The 19057-nt window shown below is 46.5% G+C and overlaps 1 protein-coding gene across 1 annotated transcript in view; it reads left to right on the forward strand.

The window, feature by feature from the left end:
- The window catches only part of DMAC2L (distal membrane arm assembly component 2 like), a 586679-nt gene extending 585936 nt beyond the window's left edge, over positions 1-743 (forward strand). Inside the window, exon 5 of the mRNA XM_069638980.1 lies at positions 612-743. Coding sequence (XP_069495081.1) covers positions 612-726 — 115 coding nt within the window. The 3' untranslated portion in view covers positions 727-743. The remainder of the gene's footprint in view (positions 1-611) is intronic.
- Positions 744-19057: the final 18314 nt, after the last annotated feature.

Raw genomic sequence — 19057 nt, forward strand, 5'->3', positions numbered from 1 at the left:
CATTTTTAGCAAATTCAACCACTTGACATATTTTTCCTTACAGAAACATTCTTCAGGATGTTATATTTTTGTTGAATAGGGAAAATCCATTTCTTGAACCATAATGCCTGACAGTTGTCTGGCCCTATAGGTTCTCTGCTACAAATATGGCTGGCTTTTGTTGCGAAGACCAGTATTCTGACATGTGCTACGGTTTACAGCATATTTAGGAGTATGAAGCCCAGGTGGCCACCCCCCTATAAATTGTTGGTTACCAGATGAGAAATAGCTGGCCTTTTTGTGATCAATGAGTAGGGCTAGGTTAAATAAATCTTTAACTTAAATGTGCTCACTTTGCAATAGTCCATTTATTTCATAGCAAGGGTAACTGAGTTGATATATGTTGTGCCATGTTTTTTTCCAGAAGAAAGTATGCTTTACTTTGATTTACCACTTATCAATTTACTTATCAATGTATCCTCTATTTGCAAACTTACATGATTGTATTGTGGTTATTTCCTCTAACACCATAAGTCAATGTTACTGAAAATCTAGTGATCATAATGTATAACTTCAGTGGTCTAATATCAAGCTGGTATCTTGAAAACCTGTTTTTTTATTTTTATTTTCAGAAAGCTTGAATATTTATTCCTGAGTGACCTTCCTGGGCTAAATGACAAAGTAACAACTGTTGAGAGCCTGAAGACAGAAATACCAGGATTGAAAGTGGAACTTGATCTGGAATAAAGCCAATTTCAAAATGATTGCCTTTGTAATTTCCTCTATTTGCATGCCTGTTATGATCTAAATATAACATAATATATGCTTTCTTGGTGGTGTTAAGTTTTCTTCTGGTTCACATACGTCATGCTCCATGTAGAGAGCTGTAACATAAGTTGAGGTTTTGGTTCTTTACTGGTTGCAACAATGCCATCTTTGAAATGCTCATTGAGGAATAGGGAACTCTGAAGGCCATGGGAAGCCTCTACCTTTGCAGGCAGTTTATGGATAATTCCCCCAGAGATCCCCCAGTTTTTCTTCGAATGCCCCAATAGGTGCCCTGCAAAGGAAGACCCATAGTGTCTCCCACCAGAAAATATCTGTTATGAGGGGCAAGCGAGACCCGTTATTGTTCTCGGTTGAGGCTAATGGTAGTAAAGGTGAAATAATGAGAAACGCAGTACCTAGAAAGGTATACTAGGAGTACAACATAGGCCCAGTGTTCTCTGAACATTTTTTGGCATAAATGTGGATATATCATTGAAGTGGGACTTTGTGATGAGCACTTCTCAAGTGTGGAATCATTGGTGTACGCCGGAAAGCCATGCAAAAAGTACAGACGGGAAAACAGGCTCAGTGTATCCACGCCGCATGCATGCTCTAATCATGAGTGACCATACTAATTTGAAACATCGACAACAGGAAGGCTAGATCGCTCAACCTCCAAGACACTAGTGCAGATAGGCTAGAGTCCTCAGACGAATTGGCTTGTCAGAACGAGCACAGCACCTGAACATGAGTGGAAACAAAGGGGCATGCCCCTGGGATGGAGATGGAATCGCAAGACAAGCACCAATTACTAAACAAGTGTGGAAGGAGACCCAGCAGCCTGTGCTGTCCTTAAAACAATTATTGCCAAAAAACCGAACTATAAAAAGACAGAAGCCTCTTCGCTGTGAGGTGTTAGGTTGGCCTTACAGAATGTTGGTGTGGAAACGGTGAGATGGGAAGTGGGAGGGACAGCAAAAGAACGTTGGGAAGCTAAGCCAAAAAGGCCACATATTGGGAGGACCAGTGAACAGGTGGGGCTAAGCAAAAAAAGGCTTGTCAGGTACATGACCCTCAATGGTCAAAGGGGAGGGTCTTGGTGGGTTTGCTGCAGCCCTAAAGAGTTATATGGTAAACAATGGGTTTCAAGAGGTTGAAAGTAGGATATTAGCTGTGACCTACAGCGGTAGGGGGATCTCCCCATTGCTAATATTAGCAAGCTGGTTGAAAGACCACACATGTATGTTTAGAGTTTTAGAGTGAGTATTGGAGTGAGTATTGGAACTGTATTGTTCCTTATGAGATTTCCTTGACTTTCATAACCAGGAAACATGACTTACCATGGTCCAAGATTTTAGAGAGCAGCCTTTTATCTAATGAGAATGCAAGTGTTCACGAGTGCTGCTAATGAAGTGTTCAGGCACAGGCAGATGTTCTAATCTATACTTTTTCAGTTGTCCTGCTCAATGCAGGACCTCTCTCATGCCTTTCAGGTGTATTGGGCCTCAAATTCTTCAAACGCCAGCTTTGTGGGACCTTTACGGGAAGAGAGATGTGGAAGCTCTTCCGCTACTGTGTGAGGTGTTGTTGTCTGGGACACTACTACCGACACTGTATCAGTTTTGTCCAACTGCCAGGGACTCTCAATGAGCTCTTGCACCTGTGCTGGGCGGACTACCTCTCCTAACTCCAATCCTCTCTGATGCTGAACTTGTACTGGTGTATGTCTTAACTCTGTTGGAGCAACATCCCTAAATTAAGTAGGCCTCTGGAGCCAACATTGTCGGCGTCCCTCAGTTCATAAAGCTCCTGAAGCAAACGTTGATGGAGTACCTTCCCTCTGCTTATAAACCATTCTTCCTGGCACATCATTGAGGTGACCGAGGATAGAGATAGTTTTGTCTCCCACCCCCTTAATATTTTGAGTAGTGTAGTGTACTTTCAGGAGTTTAAGGAGATTGTTTCTTCTTCCCTCTACAGTGAGGCACCTGATTCTAAGGGAACGTTGTCATTTTGGTAGTTTGCAAAAAATAACATTTAGAAACCTAATTAGTAGAAGTTAATAGGAGAGTTCCCGGATAGACGGCGATAGTAATAGCCTAGTTATATTAGTCTATAGGTTTTGTAGTTGGGTTTTGAGGTTGCGTTCTTGGATAAGCTCTTTCAAGGTTATGTGGAGAGCACACTGGCACTAATGTACTGAGGCTGGTTGTAAATTGTGGAACTCAACTAAGATTCCTTTCAAAAGCAAGACTTAATAGGATGCAACTCCAGACTGAAAGTTGAAAGAGTACCAATGGTTGTTATGTATTCTTCATCTCAGAGTTTGAAGGCATCAACCATAATATTCGGAACATCACCTTTGGACTATTTAGCGAAGGTGTCCAGGTCACTGGCAAATCTAGGAGGGAGCCAGTTCTAGTGTATGGATAGAGAAGTAAGGGAGGTGACTAAAACATGCTTTGCTTATCATTCTGCAGATATTTAGGAATCAGAAGAGTGGAGATTTTGTTGTTTTGTCCCAGTGCTTGTTACCCCAGAGGTGTGATACAATTGAAACAGTATCTTTTAACTGTTGCAGGCCTGACATTCATGGGCGTCTGAGGGATCAGCAGCTACTGTGAATTTTATTATCATGGAACATGGCATGGATAAGTAAGAAGACTGCAGGGGACCTTGCCCCAAACACTGTCGGGAGAAGCTTGAGGATTGCCTTTATACTTGTGGTAGCTGCAAAGCCACCTGAAAAAAGTTGTAAAGTTGTATTACACCTAAAACAATAAACAAATAATCTCTCTCTTAAAAAAAAGCCACCTTATCAAGTTTGCAAGATTGAAGACCCATCACTGCAGGGTTATCATTTCTACAGCCTGACAAATAGCTAGAGGGAAGACAATCCCTCACAGAATAGCCCTAGAGTAAAAGGGGACTATTGCATGGGCAAGCTCTGGTAAAGCACGAAAGAGACCCCCTACAGCATGAAGGCAAAGCTACTTGGTATTGCCTCGGTAAGAGCATCACAAGACCACTACGGCAAGAGGGATAACTCAACAGGTCTTGCCCTGGTAGGAGTGCATCAAGATTACATAGTCTGGGAAGGTCGAGTCGAGAAATGTGCTGAGATACCTAAAACGTCCATGACAATCTGAGTGTTTTCTAGGACGATTACTGGGGAGTGGACACCCTAAGACTGGAGATTAGAATAGGGACCAGACATGAACATTGGACTTTGGACAATAGATCCTCTTACTATACGTGCGCCACTCATTTTGATGTATCCCTCCATCCTGCCACTTTTGTCTTAGAACTTCCCCTTTTAAGTTAGTTCACCATTCAATAGGCATTCATCCAAACCCTTCTTGCAAACAGAAAATAAGGTTTTGGAACATCTTTGCATGTTGTGTGTTCTGTTTCCACACTGTTGCATGGTGCAACAATCATGTAGTCATAATATTGCTGAATGCCTCATAGACTGATTCACAGAGACATTCTCCACTTTGACTTGATGAAAACAGTGCCTGAGTATAGAATGCCTCCAAAGGTCCTTGGGTCTGCAGGCAGCCAGGGAGTGGGAGAGCAGGGACCCTGTGCCGCCCTTCTGGTGAAAGGAGTGGTAGAAGGATCTTATTCTTCCTGCTCTTTGCCTGCCTCTCCAGTGGTGCTCCTGCCGTCCTGGCCTCGGTGTCAAAGGCTTGTTGCACAAAGCTAGGTAGGATTAAGGCATGGATGCAATACCAGTTTGCCACTGAAAAGGACATGGCATCGCTAGAATCCCCATGGTGACCTATGTGGGGCTCCACCGTGTTTCTCAATCCTGTGGTCAAAGGTAGCAAGGCTGGGGAAGTGGTACAGCCAAAATGCTACACAGAAATAACACTGCTAGCTATTGCTCCCACATGCCTCCCCTTGAGATCAGCACCTGGCCAATTGACGGTGATCCTCTCAATTAGCCAAAACCAGAGTGAGTGATAGCTCTATGGATCTACGAAGGTAACGGGCAATTATCACCAATATCAATGAAGTTCCCAGTGAAATTAATTTCCCCCAGTCATTTCAAATATCCTATTTTGTGTTAAATAAATGTAATATTTAAAAAGTTGTCTTACACATCTCTGACATCAATTAATAAATATAACTTGGTTCTTCTTCTTCTTAACATGCGATTACAGTAAGGACATATCACTATACATTTTTAGATCTAAAATGCAAGCAACATATGATACAAAATTACATATTAATATATTTCTGTACTAAACAGGTCAACCATAATTACATTAAAGTCATTAATAGCAGAACGATATACAACTAACATATGAAAGCATATGTAACCTCAAACAAGAAAAGAGGGGTGGAGCTTGGTGGCACTAAAGATGACTGCCTTCTTTCTTTGCTCCGATTCTTTGGGGGCTGCCCCGGCCTGTAATGTCGGCCCTGGTCTGTGACTTTGCCTGTCATGGATGGACAGTCATACCAGATGTTGTCTTTCTCCCAGAAGACAAAATAATCAGACCCCCTGGCAGGCAAGATCCTCTTTGCACTGAGAGCCACAGGGGGAAGCTGTAAGAGAGCCTTTATGTGTTCCCCTATAGGAGGGTGGTGAGAGTTACATTCCTATTGCTAGGTGAAATGGTAAGTGTTCTCGAAGAGGGACCCACCAGAGAGTCGGACAATCCTAAGGTGGTCAGGAGAAGCCTCACCTACTGATGTATCCTGATCTGTTTTGTGTGGGAAATACTGCTATATACTGTTGTGTGGATTTTGACTTCCTTTTTTGATCCACTGATTCGAGACATATATGGTGTCAGAAATGGGACCAATGGGGCTCAACCCAAGTGTCCCACTTGGTCCGCCACCTATACTGTTAAGAGGTCGTTAGGATGTCTGACTGGGTCAAACTACCACATCAAGCCTCGTCTGGGGCTGCAAAGTTTCACCTATACAGTGGCGTATACTTGGTGGAACTTGCTTGAAGTATGGCTGTGGTTTCAAGGGGCAAAAGACCCAGGTTCACTGAGTTGTCTTTGGGTAGATTGCTTAAAGTCCGTGCAAGCTGCCAACCACAGTGTTGATGCAGGAACAGGAATGAATGACAAGTAGTACTGTACAGTGGTTATGGCTCTCCTCATTAGCAACTCCCAGGGCTCCTTCCCGGTGTAACAAGGCAATCCCATAGCCCATAGCCCAGATGATTTGAGGTTATCTTTGTCGCAGACATCATGAAAGTAAAAGGATGAGAAATGTTTTGGGTCCACCCACCTAGCACCACAAGGTGACCATTCCCTGGACTTTACTGTAGCCCGACTGAATAATGCCACTCTAAAAATGTCTGACCCATGCATTCTTGTGGAGGAAGGGCTGCAGAGCAAAGGCCATTTTTTGTAGAAAGAAGCAGCTTGTTTTACAGAGGAAAAAATAATGTGTAAGTGGTTGGGAACACTTGTTAGCATCCCTTAGTTTCTACCCCTTTTAAACAGGTTGTCCTGCAGTTAACCCAATCCCACCCAACGGGCCGAGAACCTGTTCTTAGTACATTTTTCGAGTAAGGAATTTTTCAACCGTTGAAAAGTTTGAGCCATGCCAGATCTGCTAGGAGAGATGAAGGATGACTGTTAGGGAGTCATACCATAGACAAAAAAAGAGAGGCTCAAAATCAAAATTTTATTCAGAGCCACAAGGTCACAGGGTAGACAGAGTCAGTATCCAGGCATTTTAAGGTTGACATGTATATCTGCCTGAGCGATGTGAAATGGGGAAGGGTGTCGGTGGGCATGTAAAGGGCTATGCCTATCTTTTTACATGGAGGATCTCTTGATGTAGATCAGAAGACATACAACCAGACGATTCCCAAACCTTGATCATTATTAAAATTCCTTTCTTACGGGTGTCCAAAAGTATACTAGCAAAATCATTGGTATTTCTCCAAATGTCCAAGAATTTATGTCATGGTCTTCTGTGGGCTGTCATCATATTGGTGCCTCCAATTCTTAATATGTATTTAGGAAGCTCTGTTTTACTCTTCACAGTGACTGATAACCCAACATCCTCTAGGTTCTTATACATTCTTTCACTTCTTGTGCTTCTTTCCTCATGTTCATGACATTCCTTTTCTTAGCTTGAATAGCCCTTGCTTACTGCTTTCCTTGTGTCTGCAGGGTAGTTCTTGGAGGCTGGTCTTAAAATATAGAAAAAGTGGTAATGCAGGGCAAAGATGTGGCTGCAGTCACTCAGGTTCAGGGTAACTTATTCCTTTATTTGTCAGTTACAACCGACACAGAGAGCCCACACCGGGCAGGCATTCTGGGACCCATTCTCCAGCGAAACGCACAGCATAGCCTGCACCGACTGCGTACAGAGGTTTACTAGCACCTTTCAAAACAGTGAAACATGTAAATTGTGACCTTGAATTTATAAGGAGACATTTTCATTAGGGGGGATAACGTAAGAAACCTGTGTAAAAGACTTGAGGAGGGTGTTTTTTTATGTCATGCTCCGTTTTCATTGCTTTGTACGGCGTATAGGAGGGGCGGAATGCAACTTGCATTTCCGCCACCTCCCTTCCTCTCGGCCATACAAGTGCTCCAGCATTTGCACTGGCAGGCATTTTCATGGTGCAAATGATAGGCATCCCTACGAAGTCTGCGGTGTTGTGGGCCAGCAAAAAGCTGGTGAACCCCATAGGGGTCCATTGGTCGGCGTTTACTTAATTTATGGGAAGCATTCGTTAGCTGCACTTATGCTCCCCGATGTGCAAATGTCCCAAATTCGGCATTGGGCACCCACCCACGTGCATTTTTAAATGTAACCGGTCCCTGCCGCCGTTTTACAGAGCTCAAGAAAATGTGCCTCATAGTGTCCAGCAGTTTTTAGTATAAATCAATCTTTTAATTTAAAACCAACACGAACTGTCTCAGAAACAGGATGTCGCACTGCAACATGTAATGGATGCATACAATATACTCACCATCATCAATTAACAGCATGGACTGGTAACATTTGCTCCCTTTAGTCAAAGGATAACGAAACCTTTGAGCAAGCGCAAGCCAGGGCGTGACATGTATGTACAACTCCACCCTCTACAAGCTAACCTAAGCTGAACTTAAAAGCATAGATCATGCCATGCATTCCATGAGGGTTTTAGCAGAGCATACTGGGGACACTGATGTCAAGTTTATTAATACACACCATTGTGAATATCGCTGTGTGAAGTTGCATAAATTGTGACGTTTAATGAATAACGGTGCAAACGTCACACATTTTACGAAGTTATCCACATAAGCATTACTTTAAGCGCTATCATGGGAATCAAAGTACCAGATTCACTTAAAGAACGTCATTTTAAAGTGGTTTATTTGGGACTGGTATATTGAGTGGGCAAAGTAATAAATGGAGCAGGCATGAAAACATCTGAGATGTCATGGCCTCTCTAGTGGCTGTAATTAACTGACAGTTCAGGTAGAAATAAAAATTTCCGGAATTGCGACCAGAGGGCGCAGGGGCGTAGTAGCACCTCTGCCTCTGCTCCTCTCCACTGAGGCCGAAAAAGGGAATTGAGCCCACCAGCTAGTCCCCAGAGCCCTGCACCGACCTCACCCCCCCCAAACCCCACCCCCGGCGCACCCCGGGAGGCAAAGACCCGGGAGCCAGAGCCCCCGCAACGACAGAGATGCGGCCCTCCGTTGAGGAGGCCAAGCCAGCATGAGATCCAAGCCGCTCCTCGGCTCCAAGGAAAATGTAACTTACCCCGAGGAGTCTGGGCACGCAGCCTGGGATCACGCAGAGCAACTAGCCTCCCCCACCCCAGAGAGTGAGGAGCAGCTCGCCCCCCCTCACAGCCTGGAGTACCTGGGGGGCATGAGGGTACGGACCAGCATCCGCCTTGGAGCAACGCAACATAGGTGAGAGGCGAACGCTGCACCCCCCCCCCTCCGGGCCTACACAGTAGCGCCATCCCCAGTGAGGGATAAAGCAGCCATAGCGTCACCAGCCCCACACGAACATTGAGGCAATTGGAGGAAGCTGGGGATTATTGAGTGTGGCACGAGACGGCCTGGCTGTCCCTCAGAACACTGCCATTCACCAGGGGCCCCCTGCCCCCTTAACTCCAAAAGCTCCGGAGCTTGCAGCCTGTTCATAACGCTAACTAAGGAGTCGACGTCCAACCTCGGGTGGGGGACAGAAGAGCACCTCCCCCCCTCCGGAAGATCCATTTGGGTAGAGCAGGCCAGTTAAAGTAGAGCATCTGGCCCTGAGCCCACAGAGGGCCTGGCTCCACGGTGGGGCAGGAACAGGGGTCCTCCTGCTCCATGTCAGTGGAAGCAGTGTGCTGATCGCTGATGACAGCAACTATAGGGGCTCCCCAGCAATCTAGGAACACCATGTGCTCCTGACCAGGCCCAGGAAACAAGCACAGACTACTCTGGCATTGGCCAGTGCTACAGCATTATTTAGACTCAGGCAGGCGGGGCACATACAGCTGTGACCTGAGAGGCCGTGCTCAGCGTACAATGGAAAACAGTCTGAGGCCCAATTAGCCCAGTACTGAGCGAACGAGAGAGAACGGACCCCAATTGGGCACCTCCCCCCCCCTTCTGGATATCTCTCTCCAGCACCACAGTGGAGTCCCTCCCTAATCCCGCTTAGACCCTGCGGAGAACAATTAGTCATCACTTCGGCAACTGGGAATATAACGGGTAGATTGCCCATCCTACCTCACATGGCATCTTGCTTCTGCGCTTGTGCCTCTTTTAAGCTGCTGATAGCCCTGGTCTGTTGCCTGGCCGCCCTCCAGCCCTGCAGCCAGAGGGACGCTGCCTCCCCACCTTGGGCCAGGTCCTGCTGACTGTCTGGGGGACTCTGCAGCTGGTTGACCTTCTTGCTGAGGCCAGAGACCCCCTCCCCGACTAGAGCAGACCCTAGTGGAATCCGTGGAGGGAAACGCCACCGCTTCTTGGGCAACTTCCCGGTCAAAGTGAGGCGATTACACAGGGCTCTCCCAGCCTGCCCGGAAGCCCAGGAGATCTAGCCTTCTGGAACCATCCATGAGCTGGGCAGCCTCACTTCAAAAGTTCAGGCACAACCAGACCCTGCCCCATCACCTACAACCATGCCGAGCTCATCAGCGACCGACTCAGAGGATTCTTAGTCAGTGAGTAAAAGCATAGCCACACTCTTGGATGAAATAAGGGGCTTTAGAGCCGACATAGGCAAGAGGCTAGATGGTCTGGATAAAAAAGTCGACAGTATGGATGACCGCATACAAGACCTTGAGGCCAATTGTACCTCTGTGGATCTTCTTGAAACTCCAATCGATACGAGGCTCCGGAACTGGAGCGTAGAGAGGAAACATACGCCCTAAAGATGGACGATTTAGAAAACTGAGAGCAACGCAATAATCTTAGGTTTTTGCGATTTCCGGAGCGAGAAGGCGAGTCCCATAGTGAAATCGACAATGCTATTAATACGTGGTCAGGAAACTCTTAACAAAGAAAACACCAACGGACCAAATATTGACAGGGCTCATAGAGCGGGAGGAAGAACTAGGGGCACAAGGACCATTTTGGCAAGATTTCACTACTTCACTGAGAAGTCCAAGATCTTAAAATTAGCAAGGATGAGGGGCCCAACAGAATGGGGGAACTCACAGATAACTGTCTACCAGCATCTCTCAGCATTTACCCTGACATGAAGGAAGCTCTACTGGCCCCTAACAAAGTGGCTCAATACTAAAGGAGTGCGTTACAGATGGGGGTTCCCGTTTTCCCTCTCTTTTCTACAAGGGATATAATTCAACCTTGTAACAGAGGATGATATACAGAGGGTGACACAGGATCTGTTAGGCAGAGCCGCCCCGGCCAATGCCCCAGAGCTCCAAGGGGAGGACTCTGTGAATCCCAGAAGTCCGAAGGATTGGTGGACAGGTGCCGTGTTCGTGGAATTGAAAATTTAAGAAACTCAATCCAGCATCCCCACAGCCCAACCAAGGACGTGACTGAGGAAAGCTAGGAGGTGAAATCTGCCGCCCCCACCACCTACGGCAGGATTATCCTTTGTGGAACAGTTGGGAGCCTCAGAAGAAGTTGCGTTGGCTTTGAATCGGAGAAGCAATGTAGTGGATTGAATGTCTAGCTGATGGTCAGCCAAAACTGTCTGTCTCTGAATCTCTGTTTCTTATGTCCTCGTCCAGTGTCCCTGAGATGGGACACTCTCCCCAGGAGTGGTTTAGCTCTCCCAAGGAGGAGCTCTACTAATTCTCTTGTACTCGGGGGATGAGAGGGTGGAGGTGTATGTAGTTTTCTTCTCTATCATAGTTGGGCTAATTGGGGGCGGGGGCTCAGAGGTGGTATTTTGCATCAATCGGGCCCAAGGAGGGTTGGAGTTGGTGGCCTGGCCCAGCGGCTAGTTCATTGTTGCAGATGCCCAGGTGGTCAGTTGGGGGGTGTGGGGTATGGTTACTTAATGTAAGATTTATCGTTCAATCTACCAAGGTCTTTTCCAATTCTCGCGGGAATTGGCATCCTCTTGGAGAGAGGTACGATGCCAAACCCTGGAGGGAACCCACACCGGGATCCTAAGCATGAGAGATATGAGAGTTGTTTGCCCCCGCAATGGATGATACAAGACACACCCTGTCGTTGGGTTCCATGAATGCAAGAGGTTTGAATTCCCCCCACAAAAGATCCCTAGTGGTAAGGGGATTTAACCGATTAAAGTTACACTTCATGTTCCTACAGGAGACCCATTGGTTGCCAAGTCAATAAAAAAGGTGTACCATGCCTCCGGCCCAAAAAAGGAGTTGCCCTTCTTGTATCCAGTAGTCTGCAGTTCACACCAAAGGCACACTGCAATGACCCGGAGGGCCGCTTCGTGATGGTTAAGGGGGAGATTAAGAGCACAATGATTATGTTGGTCTCCATCTACTGCGCAAATGAAGCCTAGGACCACTATTGGGAATCGGCTAGGAACAACATTTTGGTCTTTACAGAGGGTTCATTGGAGGTAATTTCAATTTGGTCTTAAACCCTGAGAGCGACTGAAAGAGGGAAGTTCCCTGCTCCGACACCATGGTGCAATGGCGGGTAGCCACACGCTTCCGTAGGGTGAACACAGAGCTGGGCTTGGTGTACACATATACGAGGGGTCAGGGTTGAGATCCATTATCCACATATTATTCTAAGGTGCATGATATGTTTTCAAGGATTGACTGTGTCCTGGTGGATGCCTCCCTGGGGGAGCGAGCGAATTCGTGGTCGAGATGGTCCTGTGGTCCGATCATGACTTGGTAAAGGTCTAAATTGGGATGACCCCAGAACATACACACAATGCTAGGTGGTCCTGCAATGACTTGCTGCTGCGAGACAAAGATTTAGCCCAGGCACTCCTAAGGGCGGTTAAAGAATTCTTTGAAATTAATGACAATGGGGAGGTTTGGACAGCGGGTGTCTGGGAGGCATTCAAGGCCACGATAAGAGGAGTACTGATGGGGATGGAGTTAAGGAGGAAAAGGGAGAGGGTGCCTGAGGAGAAGATCCTTAGAGGAAAAAATGTAAACTGAAGTCCCAAATGTTTCCAGGGAAGTGGGCTGAACTAAATGCCCTCTTGGTCACCCAAAGAGAATGAAAATTTGCCTTTTTGAAACACAAATATATGGAGAAGGGGGAGAAGGCGGATAGGATACTGGCATGGAAGTTGAGGAAACTGAGGAAAAGCCGGAGGGTGGACGCGATTTGTTCAACCGAGGTTACTAGGCGACTCGAGGATCTGCATATTTTATGAGACAGCCTACACCTCAGAATATAAAGGGGATGGGTCAAGGTGGATTGTTTCCTTGACTCCCTTCCGATTCTGCGCCTTCCGCTGGAAAAAGCAGAACCCCTGGAAGCGCCCATTACTGTCCAGGAAGTAATAGATACGATTAGTGGTATGAAAGCGGGACCACTCCAGGGGAAGACGGTTTACAGTATCCTTCTATAAGAGATTTCGATCCACTCTGGCGCCGTACATGGCCAAGTCATTCAACTCAGCCTTGGAGACTGGCAACCTGCCACAGTCCATGCTAGCCGCCTTAATTGTAGTTATTCCCAAGGAGGGAAAATACCCTACCCTGTGCAGGTCTTATAGACCCATCTCCTTGTTGAATACTGATAAATACTGGCAAAGATATTGGCCAGTAGACTGGGGCAGCACATGACCTCTCTGGTTCATGGGGATCAGGTGGGATTTATCCCGGGAAGGCAGGGAGTAGATAACATTAGGAAGACCATAAACCTAGTGCATGAGTCTAGACAAAGGGGGTTGTGGGCACACCTGATATCCATAGACTCAGAAAAGGCCTTTGCCCGAGTCGAATGGCAGTACATGGGTAAAGTCTTACAAAGGATGGGGCTCGGTAAGAAATTTAGGGGGAGGGTAGCAACGTTCTGTAATGGTCTGTTAGGTAAGATTTCCACAGGGCTTCTAAATCTTCCTTGCCTGGTTCAACTCCAGAACTTTTTGCTTTTCTAGTGAGATATTTTCCATTAATACCTCAGTGAGTGGGAACCTTTTTCCACACTCACCTGTCTTTAACTCTTTTTATGGGTGTCATTTTTAAGACTCTCCATAGTGTCTTTTTAAAGTTATCATGTCTAACAACTTATTGGCAATAAGTGCCTGTTGTTGCTGGGTTGCCCTAGGGGCTCCCCATTTAACTTTCTTGTGCTAACCTTGAGTGGACTACAGTTCCCAAGGGTAGAAAGGATCTTTGGATCCCTTTTACATTTACTTCTGTGAAACCAGCACACCCCACCTTATGTGGAGTGCTGGGGAGATACAATGTATCCCCTTTCACATTTAAACTGTAACAATTCTGTTACAGTGACAAGCTTACCTTTAATGGCTGGTGGCAGTGATACCTTTTACTAATTTGGTGCACCTTTACCGCGTGCTGTAATCACAGCTGCAGTAAAGGCACCTAAGGGTGCTCATTTTTACCAAAATGGCCCCTGTCTTCTTTTTCTGCCATTTTAGTGTTTCTTGTCGTTTCTTGTTCCTTCCCCTGACATCCAGGGCGGGAAAATCCTTTGTTTGAGTTTTGTCTTCGGCGGGAGTCCCCTGGACACCCCGCCCAGGCTCCAGTCAGTCTGTAAGCACAGGAAGTGGGGGAGGGGTCCCAAACTTCCCCCTCCTTTGTCTTAGGTCTTCCTTCAACTGGGCCAAATCCCAGTGGGGGGTTGGCTGTCCTGATTGGACAGCCAAACGCCCCTTTCTTGTAAAATGCGGGGAGAGAATGCAGAGGTTGTGTTGCAGTTCCTGATAAATACTGGAAACCTGGAAGCTGAAGTCATGTCGACCACTGGAACTGAAAACCGAAGAGGATGACGAAGGAAGAGCGGCGGGAATGATTTCCAGCGGCCGGAGAGCCTGCTTTGTAACCGGAGCCTGCTGCAGCCCTTCCTTCCGATCGACCTGGGGTCTCCGAAAACGACGACCCGAACCCAGAGCCTGGTGAGACCCACTAGACTCAAGACGACCTGCATTTTGAGGCATCCCACGGGTTCCTGCGACCTTGCGTTCTTGCAATACCCCAATACCCTGGGACCTCTTGCCACTGTGCGGTGCACGGTCTTCCGAATTCCGAATCTCGCTGAAACCTCGTGGGCATCTTGGTCTATCTCCAGAGACACGAATCGAGTCCAAAAAGTCCCCTCACAAGAGTGCTGGACCTTTTAAACGACGAGAATTCAACCGCGATTTTTCTGTCTTCATCTGTGCTCCTTGAAAAGGCGCCAAACCCGCAGAACCGCATTCAGCTGCGAGAGAAATCTTGCCTAGAGCCTTCTTCATCGATCCCTGCTGCAAAGTCCCTTCTGAGGTCTTGTGTTCAGTCTCCAGGACAAGGAATCCAGTGACCGGGTATTTGGCTGCAGTCCTTGAAGTTCTCCTGCTGCAATCTCTTCTTCATTGCTGAGGTACTGTGTTGGCTTGGGTATATACTTACCTTAAGCCTGTTGGGATTTCTGTGTAGTCCTGGGGTGTTTTCTGTGATTGGGAGGTCCCTCGTCCAGTACACCCAGTCCCACTGCTAGAATCCTGCTGGGGTGTCTTCTGTGAAGCCCCTGGACCCTCTTCTAACCCTAGAAGTAAAGTACTCACTTGTTTGCCCAGTTTTCCTAAGGAAACTCTGGCTTTTGCTACTAAAGAACTTATTCTAACACTGCCTGTTGGTCACTAGTCCTAGTGACCCCCCTTCTGCCACTGAGAACACTCATGCTCTAAGGGAAAAGACTTTGAAGGGATTGGGACTTCTGCCTAGAAAAGAAATCAAGTGTTTTTACTTACTTGTAAAGAGTTGGTTGGTAAATGTTTAATTCTAAGAGTGAACAGTTACAAAAGTTCTTACTGATCTTGGAAGTGTGATGCACTATTCTTAAAAGTATGGTTAACATCTTACCTTCCTTAGCCACTGTTTTGCCAGTCTAAAAGAAAGTAGATGTGAAGGTATTTTACTCTCCTGTGATTAGGTTGTGCCTCTTTACAAAAGTAATGTGTTGGGATCACCAGGTTAGTCCTGCTAGGATAACTGTATGAGTGTCCCCCAACTGGGTCTTGCTTCCCCTGACTTGCTGCTAGCCTGTCTTTAATAAGTCTACATTAGGTTGTTGCCTACCTAGAATATCTATTCAGTAAAGTGTGACATTGGGTTTTACTTTCCCCTTCATTGTGAAGTTAAAGTAAGTGGGTTTTACTTACCTTGTGTTAGCTGTGTGCCATCCAAAACAAGTTACAAGAGTTATTGCTTATCTCCATCTGGGGTTCCCTGATTTCCAAAGCATCTGTAATTGTATATTACATCTATTAGGTTTTGCTCACCTGGTATAACTGTGTGTTATGACAAAAGTAGTGATAGGTTTTTACTGCACCTAGAATAAGTGTTTCACTATTCACCAAAGGTATATTGTCCAGTTGACTGTTTATGTGATTTGTTCCAAGAGTCACTGTACAACTGGTAGGGCCTACTGTCCTTGTATTACCAAAAGTGATCTAAAAGTAACCATTGGTCTTTTCCTCCCAAAGAATAGGCTTGACCTATACTAAATGTGTATAACAAGGTTTTGACTTCCCTAGAACTACTGTTAGTTGTTCCAAATAAGGTCTATACTTGGGTCTGTGTACTTTCAAGTATAGTGTTGTGTTTTATATTGTGATTTCATATAATGTTTCAGTATTTACTTAACCCCTAGATTTATCTGGGCCTACTTGTATTTAAATAAATCCTTTATTTTTATAATACATAGTGTTTCAGTGTTTCTTTGGATCATTTGTATTACAATTTTCACTTGTACTGTATCTACTGCCCTCTCTCCCTCCTAAGATAAGCCTGGCTGCTCTGCCTACGCTACCATGTACTCAGGTGGTACAGTCTTATACTAAGAGTGGAGTCTTGTACTGCCTCAGTTGAATGGTTTTACTAGGCCCTTAACTGGACTTCAGAAAAACTGTCCTAACATGGTCCAACGGCAAGAGTGGCTGTTAATCCCAGTATCTCCTCCCTCTTTCTGCTAATTAGAGGGATGAGACAGGGTTGTCCCATCTCCCCCCTGCTGTATGCTCTCATCATGGATCTGCTGGCGATTGCGATTAGATTGAACCAGGGGATTGAAGGAATCCAATGCAGAGAATTTGATTTTAAGTTTTCTTTGTTTGCCGATGACATTCTCTGCTACCGGACGAACCTATCGAAATCACTACCGGAACTCCTACACCAAATGCAATTGTTTGGCAGGCTCTCATGCCTGAAAATAAATCTCTCCAAATCAAGTTTTATGCCTATGGGGGATAACGACCGAGAGACCTGAGGTAGGACGACAGTAAGTGGTATGAGAGTCGAGAACTTGTCCACTCTGTACCTCGGTGTTCTCCTCACTAGAACCGTAGAGCAATTAGCCAAGGTCAATTACAGGCCCATCCTGGAGAAAATAAAAGTAGATCTCCTAAGATGAGGGCCACTCACACTCTCTTGGTTTGGCCGAATGGTATCAGTGAAAATGAACATCCTTCCCCGTCTCTTGTATTTATTCACGGCTCTCCCTGTCCCGCTTTCAGAGTTGTTCTTTGTGAAATTAGAGTGTGGTGCACCGTTTATATGGAGTGGGAAAAGATCTAGAATGAAGTATGCAACCCTGACTCTTCCTAGAGATTTAGTGGGTTTCGGCCTGCATGACTTCAAACTATATTATAAAGCAGCAAAGCTACGTGTATTGTTGGAAAACCTGAGAGATGACATGAGTATTCATTGAGGATACATATACACTCCCAAAAAAGTACAAGACTTCCTATGGACACAGGCTAAAGAGATCCTGCCCCATGTCAGAACCCACCCCACTTTGTCAGCGCTCTGGGGTCTGTGGAAAAGTAATAAAGCAAACTCCCTTCCTGGCCTTCACCCCTGAGTTCATTGTCAGGAGCCCCCCTAGATCTGGGTACCGAGGGCTTCCGCAGCATGCATCAATGGTCCGACATGGGTTTGGAGAGAGCTGCCCAACTTTTCAGGGGGAATCATTTCATTGAATACGAGGCACTAGCAGAGGCAATGGTTGCAGACCCATTGTCTGTCTGAGTATCTTCGCCTGAAGGGTATCATGACAGACCCCAAGTGGCATGCAGCTGTTTCTCGAGGCATCACACACTTCGAAGAAACTGTCTGTGAAGACACCACAAGAAAACGAGTGTTGTCAAGAATTTAGGTCACCTGTAATCAACACACTATAGAGGGGAGATAGAATTTTTGACAATGCTGGGAGGCGAGAGTTGGAACAGACATATCAGATGAAACCTGGAGTAATGTGTGTAAATTCATGCTTGCGGGTTCCCTGTACACATCAGCGATGGTGCATAATTTTTAAATTCTTCACACCTGGCACCTACTATAAAGCTCACCTGGTATCCACGGGGGCGCCACCCAGTCCAAACTGTTTCACCCTTGGACCTCTTCCTTTGGACCCTCGTGTGGCTGAAGACTAGGTCTGAAACACAGTAGTTAGATCTTAGCTTGGTATTCTCCTCTGACCCGGGGTCCACCTCCCATATGGCCCCAAGGATCCCCTGGTGCACTTCTCACCTTGCTTCTTGATAATGTCCGCTCTCCGTCCTGCCACTCGGTGCAGGGGTGCGTTGGGGTTGGGCTCGTCGCTGCCTAGTTACTTCACTGGAGCGACTCTACAGAGTCCAGACCTGCTGCGACTCTGTTCTTCAGGTTAGTCTGTCTTGATGGTGTGTTCTTTGTTTTGTAATTGTCTCTATTTAACTCTCCTTTGTTTATAGGTGTGGATGCTGTCCTAGTGATGTCGCGCAGTTTGTGCACGAGATGGTAAGAAAGCACGGAGCGCATTGCCATATGCTTTTCTTGTGCTAACCTTTTTATATTGTCTTTCTTGCAGGCTGCGGTGCTGATCTGGAATACGCATGCCGAGAAGATAGAGAGCGGTGTGTAGTGGTGAGCGAACCGCTTACTGGCACTCTGAGTTGGAACCAGCCCTTTCGTTCTTCTGCAGGTGTTGGAGGTCGTTCTATGCAGGTAAAAAAGTGTTTATTGAATGTGAAGAATAAAGGCTTACTAATGTTGTTTTCTCTGTTTCTTTTCCCAGGTAGTGGTTTTCTTGATGGGGCGAGATGTTGACTGTTCGGGATCCTGGAGCGGAGTATGGGAGCTGATTCCAAAAGGTAAGCAAATACTATGTCTTATCTTTGTTTCTTGCAGGAGATCAGGTCCGACATGCGGATGAAGATTCCAGCTGACTGCGGTGAACGTCACGCTGCAGCAAACAGAGCAATGCGAAGCGTGTTCTGCAATCCGGGCGTGGCTTATATAGCCTGCAGGTATCCCAGGTGTCCCTGGGCCTGCCACACCCAAAATGCTAGACCGCATGATTCAGTTATGGAACTGAGCCATGTGGGAACATCCATGTTTTTGAAAAAATGCCCTTATGGGCCCAGATTATTGGCTTTTCACATGAGCCTGGCGCCAAAGGTGCCAGGACTGACTCCAAGTGAGTCTGAGGGCAAATGTCAAGGCCCTTGAGGCCCTGATGGAGGTACTGGGTGCAGCCCACATGGTCTGACACCCCAGTCCAAGGGCAGGAGTTGTGACACCTACCCCCGGTAAGGCTCTTCAAAATGTTCGCGGGAGCTTCTCCCCTGTGTCCAAGGGAGTGTGGTCAGCAAGGAACATGGTACCATATGTGGTGGGAGTACCCGTCTATGCAAGTTTACTGGGCACAGGTCCTGAGCTGGATGAAGGGTTTGGTTGGAGTTGCCCCTGAATTACGCCCCTTTG

This window comes from Ambystoma mexicanum, chromosome 14 (assembly GCF_040938575.1).
Source record: "Ambystoma mexicanum isolate Mex_15411 chromosome 14, UKY_AmexF1_1, whole genome shotgun sequence".
NCBI lineage: Eukaryota > Metazoa > Chordata > Amphibia > Caudata > Ambystomatidae > Ambystoma > Ambystoma mexicanum.